At 39.1% G+C, this 22,777-nt stretch overlaps 1 protein-coding gene across 1 annotated transcript; it reads right to left on the reverse strand.

Annotated features, from left to right (window-relative positions):
* Positions 1 to 3,210: 3,210 nt before the first annotated feature.
* On the reverse strand, positions 3,211 to 8,447 carry LOC148037152 (GDSL esterase/lipase At4g10955-like). Its single transcript, XM_087677248.1, has 3 exons — positions 8,257 to 8,447; positions 7,574 to 8,005; positions 3,211 to 4,096 (listed from the first exon to the last, which is right to left on the reverse strand). The coding sequence occupies exons 1-3, from the start codon at positions 8,337 to 8,339 to the stop codon at positions 3,439 to 3,441; spliced, it is 1,173 nt and encodes a 390-aa protein (XP_087533374.1). The 5' UTR covers positions 8,340 to 8,447; the 3' UTR covers positions 3,211 to 3,438.
* Positions 8,448 to 22,777: the final 14,330 nt, after the last annotated feature.

The raw sequence follows: 22,777 nt of genomic DNA on the forward strand, positions 1-22,777 counted from the left end.
TCTTGCTCTTCCGCCATAGCTCTTCCAAGCAAGCTTCAATCCTTCTCACTTTTCACTTATAATAAGATTTATCTTACTTTGAAACTTGTAGGAAATGGACAAATAAGCAATATCAACTTTAAGAAAGTGCAGGTCATACAATTATAGGTGTTCTCATACTTTGAAGGTTTGGTAGATGGACAACCAAAGTGCTTAATATGATAATACCAACATGACTTGAGGAATGAGATTCATCCTTCATGTGTGCTAAGGTCTTGATATGTGGTAGTATTCCATGCTTATCCCCCTCCAATGATGAGTCATGGTGAAAAAAATAAAATGTGGTGTGATTGTGCATCATTTTTTCAAGGAGCATGATATGTAGCTACACGAACCTTCCATAAACATAAGAAGCTAAAAGTTTGCTATTTCTATTGTCTCAATGTTACAAATGAACATGAGGATGAAGACATACGATTCGATAGTTCATAGATGGATGATGTACCCATGGATAATACATAAGTGCATGAAGATGTAGATTTTTCTAATTATAGAACTTTTGATAAATCTTCAAATGAAATATTAGAAAAACAAATCATGGAGACTACAATTGAATTACAAGCTCTTTGGGATGAACACAATGTCTCAATCCAACTACAAGAAAACATACTAGAAATTCTCTTTGGTGGTATTGGGGATCAGAAAATCATGAAAGAAGACTTGAGTTACAAAACTTCTAGTACAACTCCCCATAACATGGAGTGGGTATCTCTTGGGAATTAAGGTCCCTATTGGGACCAATTAAATTCTCCTATGGTATAGTCTTGGCATGGTTCAAGTTGAACATTATAGATAATCTATGGGAACAGCCACAAATACACATTAGCCTCAGCTACTTTGTCCATCAAAGGAGGATAACTATGTGGGAAGTATAGTTTTTTATGTATGTGAGGGTAATCAATCAAAAAAAACTATTCGGCAAGATTGCAATATTTGTTGTGAGAAGTGTCCTCAATGTGAGACACCTAGGTGAGAGACAATTATGTTTGACTACATATGAATAGGAAAGAAAATTGTTACTCACTAAAAGTATATCATTTTATCATGGACTACTTGAGATGTTGCATAACAAAAATAGATGCCTTGGACAGGAACCAATTGAACATTCACAACACATTTTTTTGTTTTGGGATAGTTCTAAATGTTGAGAGACATAAGATTATTGGAGCCCCAATATTTCATATGAATTACATGTGGTATGCAACAGTCCACAATGCATATGCAACATTTCCAAGCAATGTAAGTCTCAAGCTTTGCAAGACGGATGGAATGAACTACAAAATGAGTACCACTTTTCATGCAAGGAGTGTCACTTACCAATCAAACATAGTCTATATTAGGATGGTTTCCAAGCTTCACAAACTACACAAAAAGATTGTGATGTTGTTGAAAGTCTTATTCTTAACCATGGATAACAATTGATACCAAAAGTAATAGCTATTTTGTTTTAAATGCCTTTGAGTTGTGAAAAGTTATAAAAAACGATGGAGATGTTTTTGGAGCCTTTTTAAAACCACTACTTTAAGAGTTGGAGCACTTGTTCATGGACAGGATTGATTTGTTATTTAATTATCCTTTACAAGAAATATTTGATCAACACCATTGATTCTTTAAATGTAAGGTTTGTGTTATGTTGATAATGGTGACTAGAGATTAGTACCCTATGCAATGAAAAATATGCATTTTTCAAGATGGAGGACAATCTTTTTATCATCAAGATAAACCCATTCCATCACCAGATTCTAGCAACACATCATTCCAAGGGCATTACATATACAACAATAATTGCTACGAGGCTAGATATCCACCAAAAAAATGAAGGATATTAGAGATGGTAGAAGCTCTCTCACAAGCAATAAGAGCTTTCACTGAAGCTAAGAAAGAGACTATCTTGAAGACAGTAGGTCTATTGAGGGAGTCAATCTTATGGAGACTTAGTGTACTAGTCAATCTTATGGAGACTTAGTGTACTATACAATGCATATACTCAGTTTGAATGTGTACCATATAATGCATATACTCAGTTTGAATGTATTCTGCAAGTATGCATCCCCTTTAATGAGGCAAGTTTTGAAATGGAAAACACAGTAGACTCGTGTAGTCACTCAATATTCAAACATGCCCCTCCCTCAATCCACTATGGGCATTGGCCACATTCATCGAGCAGGTACCATGATAGCTCCAAAGCTAAAGAGAATCACAATTTTATGTAATGGTGTAATGACATCACTCATGAAGGGCATGTACAAGGTAGAGAAGGATAGGTTGGTAGGACTATAGGAATATAAAAAGATTGTTAAGATGGGAACTAATGGATATAATGAAGGGAAACCAAAAGGATAGTGGTGGTGATGCAAGGATGAGGAGGATGTAGAGATGATGAAGAGGAAGATACTAGTGTGGTGGTGGACATTCCATTACAAGATGTTGAGGCCCATGATTGTGGCCACATGGTGGGTGCTCCACAAGTGATGGTGGCCTTCCATGATACCATCTCTTACAAAGTAGACTTTGTCACCAACCTCCACATCCTCTTTCACCATTTGAGAGCCCACAATAGGTACTCACGTATGGGTCTAGCCCTACACGTGCTCAAAATCACACATGTGCTCTAGCACTTATCTCTGTTACAAGTTTATGCAAAATTCCCACATTGTGAATTACATTGACATCACAAGCTTTTGCAAGAGAGGGACCACCAATAGCCCCCTACCCCAAATTGCACCTAGCTAGGCATAGAGTATTTCCCTCACAAAAGCTCAAGATAGTCAACACTATAGGAAAAATAGCTTTTTTTCCCCACATGAGAAAATGCGTAAAACTTCATCATCATCGTCATCTTCTTCTTCTTCTTCTTCTTCTTCTTCTTCTTCTCTCTCTCTCTCTCTCTCTCTCTCTCTCTCTCTCTCTCTCTCTCTCTCTCTCTCTCTCTCTCTCACATAGAGGCATGAAGACTAAACCAATTCAAAATTCTTTCTTGAGTTAAGACCCCTAAAGTGGTAGTGAAATGAGAAACTCAACCCACGTTCAAGGGTTCCATTCTCACAAGTTGTAGTGAGGCACCATGTACATTATAACAAGTGATTTGGCTCGACTTGGATAGTCAACAAGATGGACATTGTAATGAGGCCACATGCAAGAGTCAGTAATCATAAGTTTAGGTGACACTTGATTACACAAGTCGATGTAAGCCCAAATGTATAAATAATACAAAATCATTTGGCATGTAAATTTCTTTTCCAAACCGTGCAACATGATCTATGTCATTTGTGTATATTAAAAAAATGGCTACCCAAAATGAGGCTAAAAATGGGTACTAACATAGTGACATATGTGAGTGTGTGTGTATAATAAAAATGGGTGCCAAAAAATGACGCTAAAAACACTTGAGTCATGCGATTATTGAATGTGCAAGGTCAAATGGGAGAGGCAAAGGTGAAGAGAGAGCCACTGATGGAGCTTGTGAGAGGATGGGAAGGAGGAAAACGGGGCAGCGGGATGATGGACATGGAGGCAGGCTGAGGGGATAAGGTGGTATGGGTGGCTATGACAGGTCTCCGAACCTGAGAGGAAGCCTCGGGTCAGGACGGAGCGTATGGAGCGGGGGGTGGCGCTCAAGGCGGACCCGAACCAGCGCTTACGGAGCTCCGGCAGGTGGCGGCTGGCCTCGAAGTACCCGATGTAGGCTCGGCACACCGGGTCCTGCGCGTTGACGTATAGGTTCGGCAGCCACGGCCTTATGCGGTAGAACGACTCCCTGTCTTCGCGCCTCGCCCCCTCGCCCTCCAGGACGTGCGCCAGCCCGTTCGCTACCGCGTTGTGCAGCACGTTCCCCACCGTCGACATCGTCGGCCCCACGCGCCCCGAGTCGCTCGCCACCGTCGGATGCGGCGGATTGAACAGATGCGCCTCCAGGAACGTGCCTTCCTCCGCCAGCTCCCTACCTATCAGCAGCCCTAGCGCTGCGCCCTTCGAATGCCCCGCTATCGCCACCGCTCCCTCCTTGTTTCCAAGCCTATACAGCTCCTCTCTCACCACCTGGAGTCCCGTACGATACCTAGAATATGGCCAACCAAACACACATTATTTTTATGCTTTCTTCCCAACATTAACACAATAAGTCTGAAACAAACTCCCATTATAATTCCCAATTTGTGAATTACGACAACATCATGAGCTTATCATAGGGAGGATTGGATAGGTAGCTATGTGCAACAAGGTGTTGGGGGCTGATATGAGGGCGGGCAGCCCCTTGCCCCCAACCACACCTATCTAGGTATGTGGAGTCTCTTGATGAGAAGCTCATGATATCAAACACTATAAGGAAAAACAGCCCTTTTTCATACACTAAAAGCCAACCATCCCCTGCCACAACCGCACCTAGCTAGAGATGTGGTGCCTCTTGAGGGGAACCTCATGATAATTAGTACTACAAGGGAAAAGAGCCCTTTTTCCACACATGGAAAGTGTCAAAAACTTCTTGTGTAAGACTCCTTGTGTTAGTTTTGCAATAGATAGGGACCATCTCTACAAAACAGTTAAAAGTTGCAATAGGCCAATGATGATAAGGAAAGAAACTTACATGATGCATGTTAGTTGACTTGAGTTCTCAAGTGAACAAAGAGTAATAGGTACCAAATATCCTCTCCTAGGTACATTTGGCTAGCACAAATATATGTTGTCTCTAGTACTTAATTCTAATTCTTTTTTATCATTCCATTCATTGACTATTTTTAACACAAAACTCTCAAAAATGCTATTTATGACCACTTAAAGGGATAAACTACATGAAACATCTATGATAAGCTAAGTGAAAGGGAATAGTTATTTCAATGTTCTTAATATATCATGTTCTCTAATAAGGAAACTATCCCATACTTATCTCATTCAAAATGGAGACTAAGAACCACTAGTGCCTCCTATGCATATGATCCTTGACCCATGGGCCCTAGCCCAATAGACTAGGTATGAGTTAGCTCCTTTTAATACATGTGGATTGATAAGTTGTTTACTCACCAATTATAGCACATTTGCCCAAAAAGAAGAAGTGATATCCCATATCTGAAGTTACATTCATACCTTGTTTTTCCAAACGGGAGCTCCCAATCCCAATTTTGAATAGGGAGTCTTTCTAGCACAATCTTGCAAAGCTCTTGCCCATTTTGAGAAGATACTAAGATTGAAAGCTAGGACATGCTCTAGTATGGAGGCCCCAAGTTAAACAAATATACCAATCTTTTGCTTGTGATGAAAATAGGCACCTTATTGGCATGTAATGAATAAAGCCCACCATTTGAGACTAGGGGCCCAAGTGGGCTATGCCCATTTTTGGGTAACTACTTGAGAAATGTTCCATAGGTTAGAGGAGCCAATAGATTCATTTGAATCTTTAGTGTTTGGGTAAAGTGTCTGTATGTACACGCAAACACACACACACATCCATGCATGCATGTGCACATGCGTGCACACATAGGCATGTGAGCGCGCCCACACACACACACACACACACACACACACACACACACACACACACACACACACACACACACACACACACACACACACACACACACACACACACACACACACACACACACACACACACACACACACACACACACCCCACTGCCACCACCACCACCACCACCACCACTATCGTCATCATCATCACCTCAAATAGAAAGAAATATTTGGGATTCTTTTGATTTTTTAATCAAGTAGAAATAGTTATAGGAGGAAGGGATCAAACTATACTAACAACAAGGGGCTAGCATAGCCACATTGAGATATTTATTGTTTTGAAAAAAAATAGAATTTAGAAATAGTAATACAATAAAAATGCCCTTACATTAAATGTTTGTTAGATATAGGATATTCAAATCTTGACATATGTGTAATACCTTTAAGTGGCTTAAAATTATAGATTTGTTGTAGGAAGTCATCCCCCTATTAGGGTAGGATGAGTTTTTTGTAAAAGGTATAAACTTATTAGCCCCCTATCCTATGTCCAAACAAAGGAAACTTGTTGTTCTTGTCCTCGAATATGTGTGATACCTTTAAGTGACTTAAACTTATACATTCATTTTAGAAAATCATCCAAATATTAGGGTAGGGTGTGTCTTTTAATGAAACTTTAAACTTATTGGATCCTTTATCCTATGTCCAAAAAAGGGGCACTTGCTATCCTTCCCCTCCAATATGTGTGATACACTTAAGTGGCTTAGACCTATGCATTCATTTTTAGAAAATCATCCCATCATTGGATATGTGTTTCTTATTGGAATTGTAAACTAATTTTTCCCTTTATCCTAAGTCGAAATAAGGGGCACTTGTTGTCCTTGTACCTCTAATATGTGGGATCCCTTTAACGGGCTTCAAGCTATGCATTTGTTTAGGAAATCATCCCATTATTGGGATAGGTTGTCTTTCTTAATGGAATTGTAAACTTATTAGCCCTTTCATCCTAAGTCATCCTTGTTCTCCAATATGTGTGATACCTTTAAGTGGCTTAAAATTATGCATTCATTTTAGGAATAGCCCCTCTATCCTAAGTCCAAATAAAGGACACTTCTTGTCCTTGTCCTCCAATATGTGGACTACCTTCAAGTGGCTTAAAATTATGCATTCATTTCAAGAAATAGTCCTAGTACTATTGGGGTAAGGTGTGTTTCTTATTGAAATTGTAAAATCATTAGCTCCTTTTTCCCAAATCTAGACAAGGGGCACTTATTGACCTTGTCATCAGTTGCAACAAGGTACAAATTGGATGCTTGCCTTGTAGTGTTCATGATGTGATTTGAGTTTTAGAAATTGTGATTCATGTATGGAAAATTTTCTTAAACTTTTTGTGAACTTATAATACTATGTGCATGCGTGTGCACACACACCCACACATCCAGAGAGAGAGAGAGAGAGAGAGAGAAGGGTGGTTATTCTAATGTGGACTCTCTAATGTTAAGGATGTGAAGTTGGACAACTGATAATGTTAACATCAAGATCTCTCGCAAGGGGGCTACCCCCATACCTAGATTGTTGCATTGGTGATTGATAAGTCTAGGATGCATGAAGTTGAGTTTCCCCATTGCAACAAGGTAGGCATGGGGGCTTATGAGGAAGGTTGACATATATGGTTAGGCCTTGTCGCAATAGTGGGCAAGATATCGAGATGTCTAAAACTTTGTACGTGTGAAGAGTGGAAAGGTATGGAATGCCTAAAACTTCTTCTGTGCCTAAAGTGGGATTAGAGAGAGAGAGAGAAGAAGAAGAAGAAGTTGTTGTTTTAGGCATTTTCTTTTGTGGGAAAAAAAGGTATTTTTCCTTGTTTCCTCTATAGTGTTCGACATCACGAGCTTCTGCAAGGGAAAGACTCCATGTCTAGCTAGGTGCATTAGGGGCAAGGGGCTACCAGGGGTCCCTCTCTTGCAAAAGCTATGATGTGGTGGCAATTTGGTCTAAAGCTTCTTGTGATGGAGAGATGGGCTAGAGCGCATGTGTGTTATTGAGCGCGTGTAGGGCTAGGCCCATACGTAAGTACCTGCTGTGGGCTCTCAAATGGTGGAAGACGATGTGGAGGTTGGCGATGAAGTCTGCCCTGCAAGAGAGGGTGCCACGGAAGGCCACCACCACCTGCGGGGCGCCCGCCGTGTGGCCGCAATGGTGACGCAAGAGGCTCCGGTACACCGCCCCAACCAACCTCCCGTCCTCCTCCGCGATGGGCCTCACCATCTCGTAATGGAACGTCCGCCACCACACCAGCGTCTCCCTCTTCATCGTCTCTACGTCCTCCTTGTCTCTGCACCACCACCACCACTGCCCTCCTCGTTCCCCTTCATTATATCCGTCAGCTTCCGGCTCATTGCCAACAATCTTCTTATATTCCCACAACCCTGCCAGCCTGTCCTTCTCCATCCGGTACACTCCCTTTACGAGCGACGCCATTATTGTCCTTCGGTGCTTTGGCTCTGTCCTGCAAAGCAAAGCAATGATGCGTGCATCAAGCTCCATTCAAGAGGAGCGAGAGAGAGAGAGCATCATATTACTGCCCATTGCCTGAGATCAACCGCTACTCGCAATCGGATAATTAAGCTACACCGCCGTATAATTAGACTATCGCAGTTGCTGATCGGTTAAGCATAATTGAAGTATTACAGATGCTGATGGTTAAGCATAATTAGACTATTACAGTTGCTGATCATGGTTAGATATTCTTGTGCTCACCATATCGGCGCAGGGAAATAGTCATAGGCCCCCAGGCCAAGGTTCTCGAACAGTTTCTGATCGCTCGTATTGGCGGGCGGCATTCCGAGATGCGTCAGAGTAGAGACTTATAGACTGTGAGAGATGGCGTGGAGGACATTTGTGGCTATGGCAACCTGCTCACAGCTTTGGAAGTCTATGTGCATCTCCAGTGCATATGTTCTTTTGCCTCCTCACCTTAATACAAGTGTGTCTATAGTTAAGTACTTCGAACGTCTAGCGAAGTGCTTGGGCCTGCACTGTTCTAAGACGCAAGATAAACCGCACATGCTTTCCCCTTTCATTTTTACACCGTCTTTTTAGGGCGGTGTGGCCATATCCAGCTTTTGCTACACTTTGTGGAAGTTTTGAAAGTAAAGTGAATATGGAATGAAGTACTTTTGTCTTTTTACTGAAGGTTTTACCTTGCTATACCCTTGAACGTTTGGTAAAGTGCTTGGGAGTGTCACTACCTTTATAAGGCAAAAGTGTATCGTTTCTCACACCCCTCTCTCTCTCTCTCTCTCTCTCCCAAAGATTGTGTGATACACCAATACGTGAGATTTACATATGACATATGTAGACATAAAACTTGAAACTATATATGCCTTATACAAAGCAATGGTTATAAGGCAATCATTTAAGGAACCGCGCATACAACCATAGAAAAGTACAAAATTGTCATTGCTACGTTTGGAAGCCTCATGAGTGTAACTCACTCAACGAATCTTCCTCGTGTCTTTTGTATCTTTTTCCCCATTTCTCAAATCTTAATAATCGTGCCTATTGGATAGTGACTTCATGTTGCAAAATACCTTTAAGTTGCTATAATACCTAGTTATTGCCCATGACTTCACAACTTAAGTGATATTGTACTCTCTCTCTCTCTCTCTCTCTCCACACATATGTTTATCCACACACACACACACACAAACATATGCACATAGGACATTTAACACACACTCTTTGCATCCATGTATATGTGTGTGATTGTAAAATTATGCAAACACACATTTACAAATTCAAAACACTCTAATAAAGTGTAAATGAGTAGTATATCACTTATTAGAATGGCAAAGTGTTTGTATGATTAATTCATACCTTTATTGAGGTGGAATACACATGATCTCTACAATGCTTTATGAAACTTACAACTACAACTATAAATAAGATGAGAGTTACAAAGACATACACAAGTTGTTTCTAAAAATTAGCACAGGGGTGTCAAAAGTACTAAATCTCTTTTATTTCCTAAATTGGTAGTTACTTCCCTTGGCCAATGTGGAATCTCATACATGCAAAGCGATGTGGGTGAAAGGCACATCCCAATGGTGATTTCAATTTTCTTTGCATAAGTAGTACATTTCACATCACTACTCATGTCACCATGTTCATGTTGTTTATACGTGGTTGACAACAACATGATTGGTTTTGTTTAAGCATTTTGAATACATCATTTGAGCAATTTTAAGATTCACCAACACATAGCTTATATGATGACATTGCCCAATCAACACTTTTAGTAGCAAAACTCTTGAGGCTAATCCTATGTTCTTTTGCCAAATCTTTCCATGGGTTATGCCTTTTCTATCTCTCTTGATTGGCTCTCTCCCCCCCTCTCTCTCTCAATGCTTTCCCTCATAACATACAACCTCTCTCTTTCTCAACTCTCAACTCTCTTCACACACACACATACACACACACACACACACTCTCTCTCTCTCTCTCTCTCTCTCTCTCTTCTCTCTCTCTCTCTCAATTCTCTCTCTCTCTCTCTCTCTCTCTCTCTCTCAAAACACACACACATGTGTGTGTCCATCTTCAGCTCTCTCTCTCTCTCTTTGTGAGTGAACTCTTTCTCAGGTGTCAACACACACACACACACACACACTTGTGTGTGTGCATCTTCATCTCTCTCTCTCTCTCTCTCTCTCTCTCTCTCTCTCTCTCTTTGTGAGTGAACTCTTTCTCAGGTGTCAACACACACACACAATGTGTGTGTGTGTGAACTCTTTCTCAGGTTTCACACACATGCATACACACACACACACACACACACTTTCTCTCATGTGCATACTAACATAGGTATTCAATCTCAAAAGTTCAAGATTGAGATCCCTCTCTCTCAAATTGATGTGGCCAATCACACTCTTGGGAGGTTAAGAGTTTCTTTGTATAAGTGTTGCCTTTCAAAATTTTGTATTTTCATACTAGGAAAGACTATATCATGTTAATTTACCAATAGTAAAATATTATTACTTTGATAAAAGAAAATTTAAATACTATTTAAAATATTTGTATTTGATTTAAAATTTATAAATTAGTTTATCAATCACAATGCATGCTAATGTTATAAGTACATGGAATAGAGTTTTTAGAGAAGAAGCCAACTTATTTAAAGAAAAACCCAGCCTAAAAATTATAATAATAAACATGCAATAGATTTAATAGAAGGAGCCAACTTACATCATTTTCCTATGGTTTGCCTCTTGAGGGTGACGAGACTCACAGAAAATGTCTAGCAACATGATGTACATTATATTACTATGATATCTAATACTCTAACTTTGGCATTTCACTACAAGGATATGGAGGTATAGGGACGGCGATTTCCGACGCAAAATAGTGACATCACTATTAGCGATGGTACTGAGATGAAAAAACGCGAGCCGAAACCCCGAGCGCGTTATTTGCACGCATACATGAAAGAGAGAGCGAAAGGGAGAGCGAAAGGGAGAGCAAAAGAAAGAGCGAATATCTTGCATTTGAGAGGGAGAGGGAGAGAAAGAGAGAAAGAGAGAGAAGGAAAGCTTCTCGCTGCCGTTGCCACCGCTGTTTGCGAAGAAGAGGAGGAAGTGTACGGAGGGTGAAGAGGATCCGCCATCGCGAAGAGGAGCTGCCAAACCCTTCTTCAAGCCTTTACGGTGAGTGCATTGTTCCTTCTTGCTTTGTTTTTGTGTTTTATCTTTATCTTTTACTTGTTTTTGTTAAAATTCATGTGTATTGAGAGAGGGAGAGGAAATGAGAGAGAAAGAGAGGGAGAGGGAGATGGAGGAAGAGGAAATGAGAGAGGGAGAGGGAGAGGGAGGGAGAGAAAAGAGAGGGAAATATTAAACATAATAGGGAAAGAGAGACGGAGAAGGAGAGGGAGAGGGAGAGGAAGAGAGAAAAGGAAATGAGAGAGAGAAAGGAGAGAAAAAAAAACATTAAACATAATAGGGAAACAGAGAAAGAGAGGGAGAGGGAGAGGGAGGGAGAGAGAGAAGGAGGGAGAGGTTGTTGTTTTCTTGTTTGTTGTAGTAGTAGTAGTAGTAGTAGTTTTTTTTCTTTTCTTGTTTATTGTTGTTTAGTTTTCTTGTTTTTTTTGTAGTAGTAGTAGTTTTTTCTTCTTTTCTTGTTTATTGTAATTGTAGTAGTAGTAGTAGTTGTTGTTGTTGTTGTTGTTTTTTCTTCTTTATTATAGTGGTAGTGGTAGTGGTAGTGGTAGTCGTGGTTGTGGTTGTGGTCATGGTCGTGGTCGTGGTCGTGGTCGTAGCCGTAGTCGTAGTCGTGGTTGTGTTCGTGGTCGTGGTTGTGGTAGTGGTCATCGTAGTCGTAGTCATGGTCATGGTCGTGGTCGTAGTCGTAGTCCTAGTCGTAGTCGTCATTGTAGTCATAGTCATAGTTGTGGTTGTGGTTGTGGTTGTGGTCGTGGTCGTGGTCATAGTCGTAGTCATAGTCATGGTCATAGTCGTAGTCGTAGTTGTAGTAGTAGTAGTGGTTTTCTTGTTTGTTGTTGTTGTTGTTGTAGTAATGGTTTTTTTGTTTTCTTGTTTATTGTTGTCTAGTTTTCTTATTTGTTGTTGTAATAGTGGTAGTAATAGTAGTTTTTTCTTTTCTTTTCTTGTTTGTTGTTTATTGTTGTCTAGTTTTCTTATTTGTTGTTGTTGTAGTGGTAGTAATAGTAGTTTTTTCTTTTCTTTTCTTGTTTGTAGTAGTAGTAGTAGTAGTAGTTGTTGTTGTAATAGTGGTAGTACTAGTAGTTTTTTCTTTTCTTTTCTTGTTTGTTGTTTATTGTTGTCTAGTTTTCTTATTTGTTGTTGTTGTAGTGGTAGTAATAGTAGTTTTTTCTTTTCTTTTCTTGTTTGTTGTTGTTGTTGTAGTAGTAGTAGTAGTAGTAGTAGTAGTAGTAGTAGTAGTAGTAGTAGTAGTAGTAGTAGTAGTAGTAGTAGTAGTAGTAGTAGTAGTAGTAGTAGTAGTTGTTGTTGTTGTTGTTGTTGTTGTAGTAGTAGAGAAAGATATATGTTTTGTTAAAGAAAATGAGAGAGGGGTAGTAGTAGTAGTAGTAGTAGTAGTAGTAGTAGTAGTAGTAGTAGTAGTAGTAGTAGTAGTAGTAGTAGTAGTAGTAGTAGTAGTAGTAGTAGTAGTAGTAGTAGTAGTAGTAGTAGTAGTAGTAGTAGTAGTAGTAGTAGTAGTAGTAGTAGTAGTGGTTGTTGTTGTTGTTGTTGTTGTAGTAGTAGAGAGAGATATATGTTTTGTTAAAGAAAATGAGAGAGGGGGAGGAAGAGAAAAAAGAAGAAGAAATGAGAGAGAGGGAATAAACATACAACATAATAAAGAAAGAGAAAAAGAGAGAGAAATGGAAGGAGAGGAGATAATGAATAGATAAAAAACAAAGAGAGACTAGTGGCAAGGTCCGTGAGGTCCGGTGCAACACCATGAGACGGAAAACACTCCGACATACGTTAATTTGTGGGTGGGTGGGTTGAGACTTTATATATGTTAATTTTTGCTGAGTTACAAGAGAAGAAATCCCTTCTCAAACAATTTAAGAAAGAAAAAAATAATGATAACAAAAACAAATTGTTTTTCGTAACGTAGACAAAATGGAAAACGATGAAGGTCTTGATGTTTAAGATCGTGAGGCGTATCTTAATCAGTGTGTCCCATATCCTTGCTCTCAATGCAAGCTGGCAATTCGACGAAAATGTCGATTGTCTATAGAACACATATGACGCTTCGGCGAGTTTCAATCTAAGATCATTGATCAGGCGATCTTGAATTTTCAACAAACGGCATCGTAGGGGTTTTTGTCAAAAGGTCGAATCCACCGGGGATCAGAAGTAGAAGGAAGTAGAGATAGGAGATGAAAGAGGAGATAGAGAATACCCAAGTGGTAAACACTACAAAAAAAAATCACAATGAATTGAATCAATATGTATTGAAAGAACCTGGAATCTTCGCACTACTCAGAAGCAATCTCCAGGCATTAGATCTCCTCGAGCTTCTTCATAGAATAAAATGTGCATAAAAATTATAGCTCCTTCTCTGCTGCTCGAAACCCAAATCTGATGGCTCTGTTGGCTCCAAAAGGGGGGTAAAACTCTAGAACACCTGGTCACGGATCTCCCAGATCAATCCTTCTTCTTCTTTCCGTTCAATCTGTATTTTTCAACCTATTTATAGCGATCATGACCGCGTGCGATTTCGTCAATCTGTCTTTTTTGTGAAAATCCCCTAATTGGTTGAAAAAGCAACTTGCTTTTTGCATGCAATCCTAATCTAGAAGCTTTTCTAACTTTTTCCAATTTTTACAATAAATAATATCAAATATAGGCTAAAATTATCCAAAAATCTAGTGCTTTTGGATAATCCATGCAACTCACACTAATACTAATGACTCAGATCACATTGACTCTCTTGATTAATAAGAAGTCGGATGATGATAAATTCCATACTTTTTCACACTGTGTCCTCATAACATCATGACATCCACCCCCTCTGAACCTGCACATCCTTCGGTATGTGCCAAAATCCTAGTTGTCACCGGATTCTGAGTCCTCCTCATCCTCTACAACCATATCCTTTGCTTCTTCATCTTCCATATCTTCCTGGCTAGCCCTTGTATCATGGCCACTATTTTCTTCCAATTTTGGCAACTCATAGGCAGTAGATTCTCGCCTTTTGAATAATTTGATTCTTTTCCCTGCTACCGAAAGTTTTATGGATGTTCCATCTAGCTCATTTAATGCATAAGTAGCATTATCAAACACCTGTCTTACCACATAGGGTCCAAACCATCTTTTGGAAACTTTACGCATGGCACTATGCTGGTTATCTAAACTGCTATCATAAACCAATACCCAATTACCATCTTGTATGGTTCTTAGTCTCAATCTATGTCTTTTGTCAAACCGTTTCTTCTTCTGTATCCTTGCTACCCTTAACTTTGCAGTTGCTGCCTCTATGTCTTCTAACTTTCTTTCCAACTGTCTAATGCGTAAGGCCAACAACTCCTCTCGATTCAACTCCTCCTCCCAAGATAACACACTCCATGTGACTGTCATCTCTTCTATCGGCAAGATAGGTTTTTCACTATACATCAACTCTGCAGGCATATATCCTGTAACAGCACTATGAGTTGTTTTGTTGGCCTACAAATCATAAGGGAGCAATGGTGGCCACTCTTTTACCTTCTCTCCACATGCTTTTGCCAATGCCTTCACAATAGGTGTATTACCTCTTTCACTTTTTCCATTTCCTTCAAGGTTATAGGCTGAAGTTAAAGCAAGCTTTATCCCCAACCGTGCAAAGAAATTATGAGCTTTATCTGTATCCAACTCACCCCTATCTGCTGTAATTTTTTCCACACAGCCATACCGACAAAAGATCTCTTCTAAGAGAAAAGCACACACATCATTTGTTGTCTTAGTATATAAAGCTTTCCCTTCCACCTGATTAGTCAAGTCTTTACGAGCAAGCACAAGATACCTCATTTGCCAAAGACATGTAGGCATTGTGACCAAATCCACCACCTACTTAAAATGAAGAGACAATGGATATGTGGGTTACAATCCATCCCGATGTCTCACAGTTGAATACATTTGACATGTCGTACATGTTTCCGCAAAGTGAGCAACATCCTTATACATACCCTGCCACCAATATCTTTCTTTGATCTTTGTAAAAGTACCCCAAACACCTCTATGACCAGCCCATAAGCTTTCATGAAATTCTAGCATAACAGTTACTTGTGAAGCTCTATCATCCAAAACTCGCAATGGTATACCCTGTTTCTTTTTAGCATGTTTCCATAAGTATCCAACTTTTAAGAAAAATCCATGGGCTTTCCTCTTGATCTTCTTAAATTGCTCATCTGACCATTCATTTCTCTTTGTTAATGTACTGAGATATTGACCAATTCTCAGCCACTCTCCTGCATATTTGTCTTTCAGAAACACTTCTACACAAGATGCAAAACATCTAAAGTGACTTCTCTTTGTTGTCTAAGCTTCTATTAATGCTGTAGCAACACCTTGCATTGCTAAATTCACTCTTGCAACATCATTTTCAGCCATAAGAAAGTCATTTTCTTCCTCCTCATCCATCATCCCATCTTCATTCTCATAGCGTGCTCAAGATAACATGTCTGCTTGGGTTATCTCTTCCTACAATATGCTGAAATTTAGGGTTCAAAGATTTGATGTATGCAATCCACCGGAGCATAGCAATGTCCGGAGTATCACAACTAGTAATCATACCCAATATCGGCAAACAATCGGTCTCAATGACTACATGAGCACCCATAAAATACTCCTTATCACATTTAAGGGCTGTCACAATTCCCCATAATTCTCTTTTAACCTGTGGATATCTTCTTTGTCGTTCAGTCAATACTTTAGCACCAAAGAGAATTGCATATCTTTTTCCTTCCTCATCATCTTGCCCAATTGCCCATCCAATCATGATTGGGCTTGTATCAATAGTAATAATGATAGCCTTTCCATGTGAATAATAAGCCTTTCTCAATGTAGGAGTAGATTTTAAGAGTTGCTTCAATTTCTTCATTGCTTTTTTATGCTTCCTTTCCCAATGAAATTTCTGAGCTTTCCTTAGAAGCTGATAAAGAGCATCGGCTATATGTGCAAAGTGAGGAATCCATATAAAATAGAACACACATGCACACAAGAATCTACGCATGTCTCATATGTTCATGCATACATATTGCATTATATCAATCCCATCTATTTTTGTTGGTGATGGCCTTTGCCCATAAGGCCCACACATATGCCCAACAATCAAAACCTCTTCAACTCCAAAGACAGACTTTTGTCTAGAAAGAGTTAAATGCACCTCTTCTAGACGTGTCAAAATCCTCTCACAATCCACAATATAGTCTGCAATAAACTGTCTGCATCCATGAGCATCCATCTCTTCATTCTTCTCATCCACTACACACCCTTTGATTGGAACATCGTCCAAGAAGGGCATAGCCAATTGTGGTATAAAATCCCTGAGTACCCTATTCACAGCCTTTGTCATGTGTGACACTGAGTTTGTTGCACCCTGTGGGAGAGTACACATCCCTACTAACACCAAATGATTCTTCATGGTTGTGATATCCCTACTTTCAATTGCAAGCTGAAACTGATCATAACTCGAGTAAAGATCACCCAAAGAATAGATCGCTCTGCTTGCAAAAGCCTCTGCAAATTCATCAACCACAAGACTTGCAACCACATTTCTTATGGTCACTTTATTGACCAATTGTATGTCTTGAATAAATCTCAAAGCCCCATTATTTTTAGGCACAAAAAACCAATGATTTGAGTATGGGGCTGAAGAAGGCTCCAAGATCTTCTTGCGAATCTTTTCATTTAGCAAATCCATAAGCTTTGGCAAGTTAGCTTCAGGCAGTGGAATAGGCCTCAAGTTCCATGGTACATGTGGCATAGTAAATATGACCATAGGAGAGACAACATTTGGATCCACACAACCTATTTCACTTGGTTGAAATGCAAATGCCTTCCTATGTCTAGCCAACATCTGCATAAAATAGTCTCTCTCAACAGACAAAAGAAACCCTTCTGCACCAACTTTCAATTCTTGTAATGTTTCAAATGTAAACTGATGACCTATATCTTTAGGATCTCGTAAGCTTGGGTGTCTTGACAAATTTTCAATACGCTCACTTTCTGGTGGAAGTGGCAAAGCAATTGGTTTTACCTTTCTGTCAATTGTCTTATACTTTGTCTCCACAAGTGCTTTAGTTCATTGTAATCCTTCCTATTGAGCAAACAATGCTATAACATCATACATATCCAAAGAACATATTGTTGCATGTATAGTTGTTAAAATTTCAGCCATAGTGTCAATAATATTCAGCCCATAAAAGATGCCTAAAATTCCATCATTTTCAAGTATTAATCCCAATGCTCTCAGTTTTTTAGTTGCCCGTTTCATAGATATGCGTTTAGCCCTACACATAGCTTCCATAGTCTTAAACCAACATGAATTGTTTGCTGTAAACTAAGAATTACCAATAGTAACTACATGCTTCATTTCATCAAGAGGCAAGTACACCCTCTGAACAGCACTATTGTAGCCCCGCATTACAGCAGTGCTTAATGAAAATCCAGGTCTTTGAATTCCCTTGCATTTGGAACCAAAGGAGACTCTGGAAGCGTATCACAATCTCTAGGATGATTAACACAAACAGTAAAAAAATTGGACTGCTTTTCTTCCATCCTTGCTTCTGACTCTTGCATAAGCAGAACAATCATGAAGCACTTTTGTTTCCATATGCACACCTGTAATATAGGGCTGTCCCAAAATCACTGCATATGAGGAATTATCTTGCACAAAGAAGTGTTGCTCTTCCTGTACATCACCAATCGCCACTTTTACATTAGGACATGTAGCATAGAGCTCCCTTGAAGAATTATTTGCACCCCTCATATGCCAACCATGATCAGTGTCCACAGGCCATGCACCATTTTCATACAATCCACGCTCAATGACATTTATCTCAGACCCATGGTCAAGTAAAGCAACACAAGGAGTTTCACGTTCCCCTATTTTCACTTTCGTTTCAGTGGTAGCTCTAGCCCAATGATTTCTTGTGTAGTGACTTCGAGGAATAAATCCTAGAGTCTCTTCTCCATATTGTTGCATTTGTCTTACTCCACCATGCATATTGCTACAAGACGATGCATTTTCAGTCACTTTGTTCTCTTTTCCACATGCTGTCCCACTAATTAGTAGCATCCTGCATAGATAATCCAGTACTTACTTCATGTTTATATTCAACCTAAATACCCAACAAACCAGTTTCCTCTTCAAATTGCAGTAATGCACTAGTGATATCACCAAGAAACTAACGCTTCCTTTTAATTATATCAATGATCTCATCATGAAATTCTCACTTGGCAATACCAAGCACCTCTCCCAAGGTAAATTCCACCCGACTGTTTGAGATCCATTCTTCAAGAACCTTCTTAAGATCTGTGGTTGTCTCAATGTCAGATTGTAACTTTTATCCTGACTGCTTGCCCTTCTTTTTGCCCTCTTGTTTATTATCCTGTTTTTTCTCCTGACTGACCTCTTCCATAGCATGCTCGGGAGGTGGCTGATTTGTAGCTTTAGGCTGATCCATACTTCTTCTTGTCATTCTTTTAGATGTCCTTGCAATATCTTCATCTCTTTTTCGTTTTTCTTCCACAAGTATATCCGTGTTTTGTACCTTTTCTAAATATGCATACAGTGAATATGCATCTACCAGTGATTCCCAACCAATTATGCCACAAATATCTTGCCCTACATGAGACATTTCACTATTAGTGACCTTTCTCTTTTCAGTTGTATATAAAGCATGTGTCCATATTTAAGCCTTTGGACAAACCATCACTTGGCCATGCATTCTATCCAACTGTAAACCAAAAGTAGAAGCATGTACTGCTGCATAAGCATTTCGAACAGCCAAGTCTTCCAACAAGTTCTGCATACCTCCCTTTTCAAAATTCAAAGCAAGAGGCAATCTTGTTTCTTGTGCATGGAACTTGCCATCTTTCCAAAAGATAAGCTGTCGTGCCAAGGCCTCCTGATAGGCAACACAATCCTTTCTCTCGTGCTGCAAATTGTCACACCACATACATCTTTTTCCAGGCTTAGGGGCTGCTGCTTGTCTCCTTTCCTCTTGTCCTTTTCCGTCCAATTTTGCAACCTTCAATTGAAGATCCCACATGCCTTTGACCAATTCATCTAAGACATCTTCCCTAATAGAGGGAACAATAGAAGGTACAGCCATAGGGTTAGCCACAAAAGTAGGTAGCTTATTGGATACATCAACTATCTTGCTCGTAACAGTGGGCAAGCTAGAGAAGGGAACAATAGAAGGTACAGCCATAGGGTTAGCCACAAAAGTAGGTAGCTTATTGGATACATCAACTATCTTGCTCGTAACAGTGGGCAAGCTAGAGACATGCAATCTTTCTCTTCTTCTATGGTGCGCAGATCGGACGCAGGTAGCTCACGTAGTGAATTCCCAAAGGTCCCCAAGAACAAAGCACTCTACTTTTTAGCACAAAAACCAATGAGAAAGCAAGCACGACATGAGACAAGAGACAAATTGGGTTGAATCTCCCCCATGCCTTGTGTGAGCGCTTCACAAAGCATGTATTTAATATATATTTTCAATCTTTTTGCTCAAAAATAGCCCAATTACAAAAATATACAAGCTTTTAGCTTTTGAGTTTGCTTTCTACCAAAAATAGGAAAATAAAGCTAATGGACGGTGCCCAAAGAGTCTGGCACGCCCAATCTCAATGTCCAAATAAAAATAACATATCCAGGCGCATAAGCGCATACAAAATAATAATAAATAATCGATGTCTCTATAGACATAATCAAAATATAGGCGTGGCGCCTATCAAAATATAGTCCAAAGATCGAAAACCCGCTAGACTCCAATGCTTTCCTCCGCCACTGCTGCTATCTCTACACATCAACTGAAGCATTCACAATCGTTAGTAAAATAACACAATTAAACCGACAAAAGTGAATACCTAGCAGTCTTCAGCTACATAAATAAATCAACTGGTTAGAAATAAATCCTAACCTTAATTTATTACGAGTGCGCACTCTAAACTCATAAACGTTTATTAATTTAATATGCATTTTGCGGAATCACCCGCTATGGAATCACCCATGTACACACTAAATTAATGAAACGCCCGAAAAGGACAGGCGTCCCCATCAACTTCTCGCACAAAGAATCCTCTTTGCGTATGAGCCCCGGTCATCTAAGTTTACGGAATCCACCGTAAAACCTCACGGAATCCACCGTGGAATATGCCTCCTGGCATCATACCCCCGGGGTGGGATAGCAATTGACCTCAATTGCTATTAGCTCAATGTGGAGCTAACAGAGTGGGGAAAGCATTTAAGTCTCTAGCGTGCATCCATTGTGCTTCTTCTACAGGATGGTTCTTAAATTTTACTAGATATCGAGAGTACCTTCGGCCAGTTCTAGTGGTCATGTAATCAGTGTCTATGATGGCTTCTGGTTCAAGGATTTCAGTCTCTTCTTCTAGTAAAGGTGGGTTTTCATATACAGGGTGGATAGGTAATTGTCCTCTAAATGGTCTCAATAAACTAATATGAAAGGTATTATGAATTTTCCAATGTGATGGCAGTTCTAGCTTGAATGCATTGTCATTAATCTTATGAATGATTCTAAATGGTCCGTAGAATCTAGGGGCTAATTTAACAACTGGATGTCTATCTACACTTTGCAGTCTACGCTTTTCTATTCTAAGCCAAACATAATCATCAACTTTGAAATTCATGGCTTGTCTTTTCTTGTTGGCTTGTTTGGTATATGATTGTTGGGCTTTAGCAATCATATCCTTTACTTCATCAAAAATAGTGTTATGCATAACAGCAATATCATCGGCACTTTGTATTCTATTAGACAAAGATGCAACAGGTGTAGATAATCTATGTCCATAAATAACTTCAAAAGGTGCTTTCTTTGTAGATGTGTGAGGTGTATTATTATATGCAAACTGTAATAAATGTAAATGAGTATCCCATGTTTGAGGTTTAGAGATAGTGTATGCACGTAAAAGATCTAAAATAGTGCTATTTGTGGCTTCTGTTTGTCCATTTGTTTCTGGATGAAATGCAGATGAGAAATCAATCTTTGTGCCTAGATTTGCAAACAGTGTAATCCAGAAATTATTACAAAATCTAGAATCTCTATCTGAAATAATCACTTTCGGCAATCCATGGTTAGTAAAAACAGTTTTCAAAAATAATTGTGCTGCGTGTGATGCTGTTAAAGTTTTCTTACATGCAATGAAATATGCTTGCTTACTAAATCTATCTACAATTGTCCAAATCATGTCATGGTTAGATTTAGTATTTGGTAAGCCAGTAATGAAATCCATAGATATATGTTCCCAAGGTTTAGATGGAATAGATAAAGGCATTAATAACCCATACTGTTTACCATGATGTCTCTTTATTCTTTGACAAATCAAACATTCAGAAACAAAATTAGACACATCTGCATCCATATGCGGCCAATAAAAATCTTCAGTTAACATGCGTAATGTAGAAATGATACCTCTATGACCTTGATATGGGGGACAATGAATTTCATTCAAAACAAAAGATCGGAATGGAATAGTAACACACAGTCTCTTTTCAAAGAACATGAATCCATCATTATATGACAATGAATCAACAGGAATGAAATTATTTTGAACTAATTTTTGCCAATCAGAATGAAAAGTAATATCCTGGTGATATGTGTCTTTCATAGCAATCAAAGAATCAAAAGATATGATAGAAATGTTATGAATTGCAGGTCTTCTACTTAATGCATCGGCAACTACATTTTCTTTTCCAGGTTGGTATTGAATGATAGGATGGAAACTTTGAATGAATGAAGCCCATTTGATATGGCGGTCAGAAATTTGGGGTTGGCTAAGTAGATGTCTAATGCTTTGCTGGTCAGTTTTTATCATGAATTCTGAACCCATTAAATAATGCTTCCATTGTTTCAATGCTTGTACAACTGCTAAGAGTTCCTTGTCATAAGTGGAATATTTGAGCTCAGAGGGTTTCAGCTTAGAACTAGAATATGCTATTGGATGGTTGTCTTGCATTAGCACGGCTCCTATTCCTGATCCGCTAACATCAGTCACAACTAGAAAGAATGGTCTATTAAAGTCAGGCAATTGTAGGACAGGGGCATTGGTCAATGCACGTTTAAGTAAATCAAAGGATTTCTGCTGGTTTTCAGTCCATTGATAAACAATGCCTTTCTTAAGAAGTTTGGTCAGTGGTAAAGCAAGTAATGAGAAATTACGTACAAACTTCCTATAGAAACTAGCAAGACCAAGGAATGAGCGTAATTCATGTACATTTTTAGGAATAGGCCAATGCAATATTGCGTCAATTTTCTTAGGATCAACTTTTATTCCTTCTTCTGATACAATATGACCTAGATATTCTATTTCTGTCTTAAAGAATTCACTCTTGTCAGGATTTGCAAACAATTGATTTTCTTTCAGTAATTGAAAAACTAATGATAAATGCTCATAATGCTCTTTTTCACTTTGACTGAACACTAAAATATCATCAAAGAAAACAATCACACAATATTGATATTTTAGAAAAATACGATTCATCATTCTACTGAAAGTAGCAGGTGCATTAGTTAATCCGAATGGCATAA

This window comes from Lygodium microphyllum, chromosome 4 (assembly GCF_053477565.2).
Source record: "Lygodium microphyllum isolate KBCC chromosome 4, Lygodium_microphyllum_v1.1.10, whole genome shotgun sequence".
Taxonomy (NCBI): domain Eukaryota; kingdom Viridiplantae; phylum Streptophyta; class Polypodiopsida; order Schizaeales; family Lygodiaceae; genus Lygodium; species Lygodium microphyllum.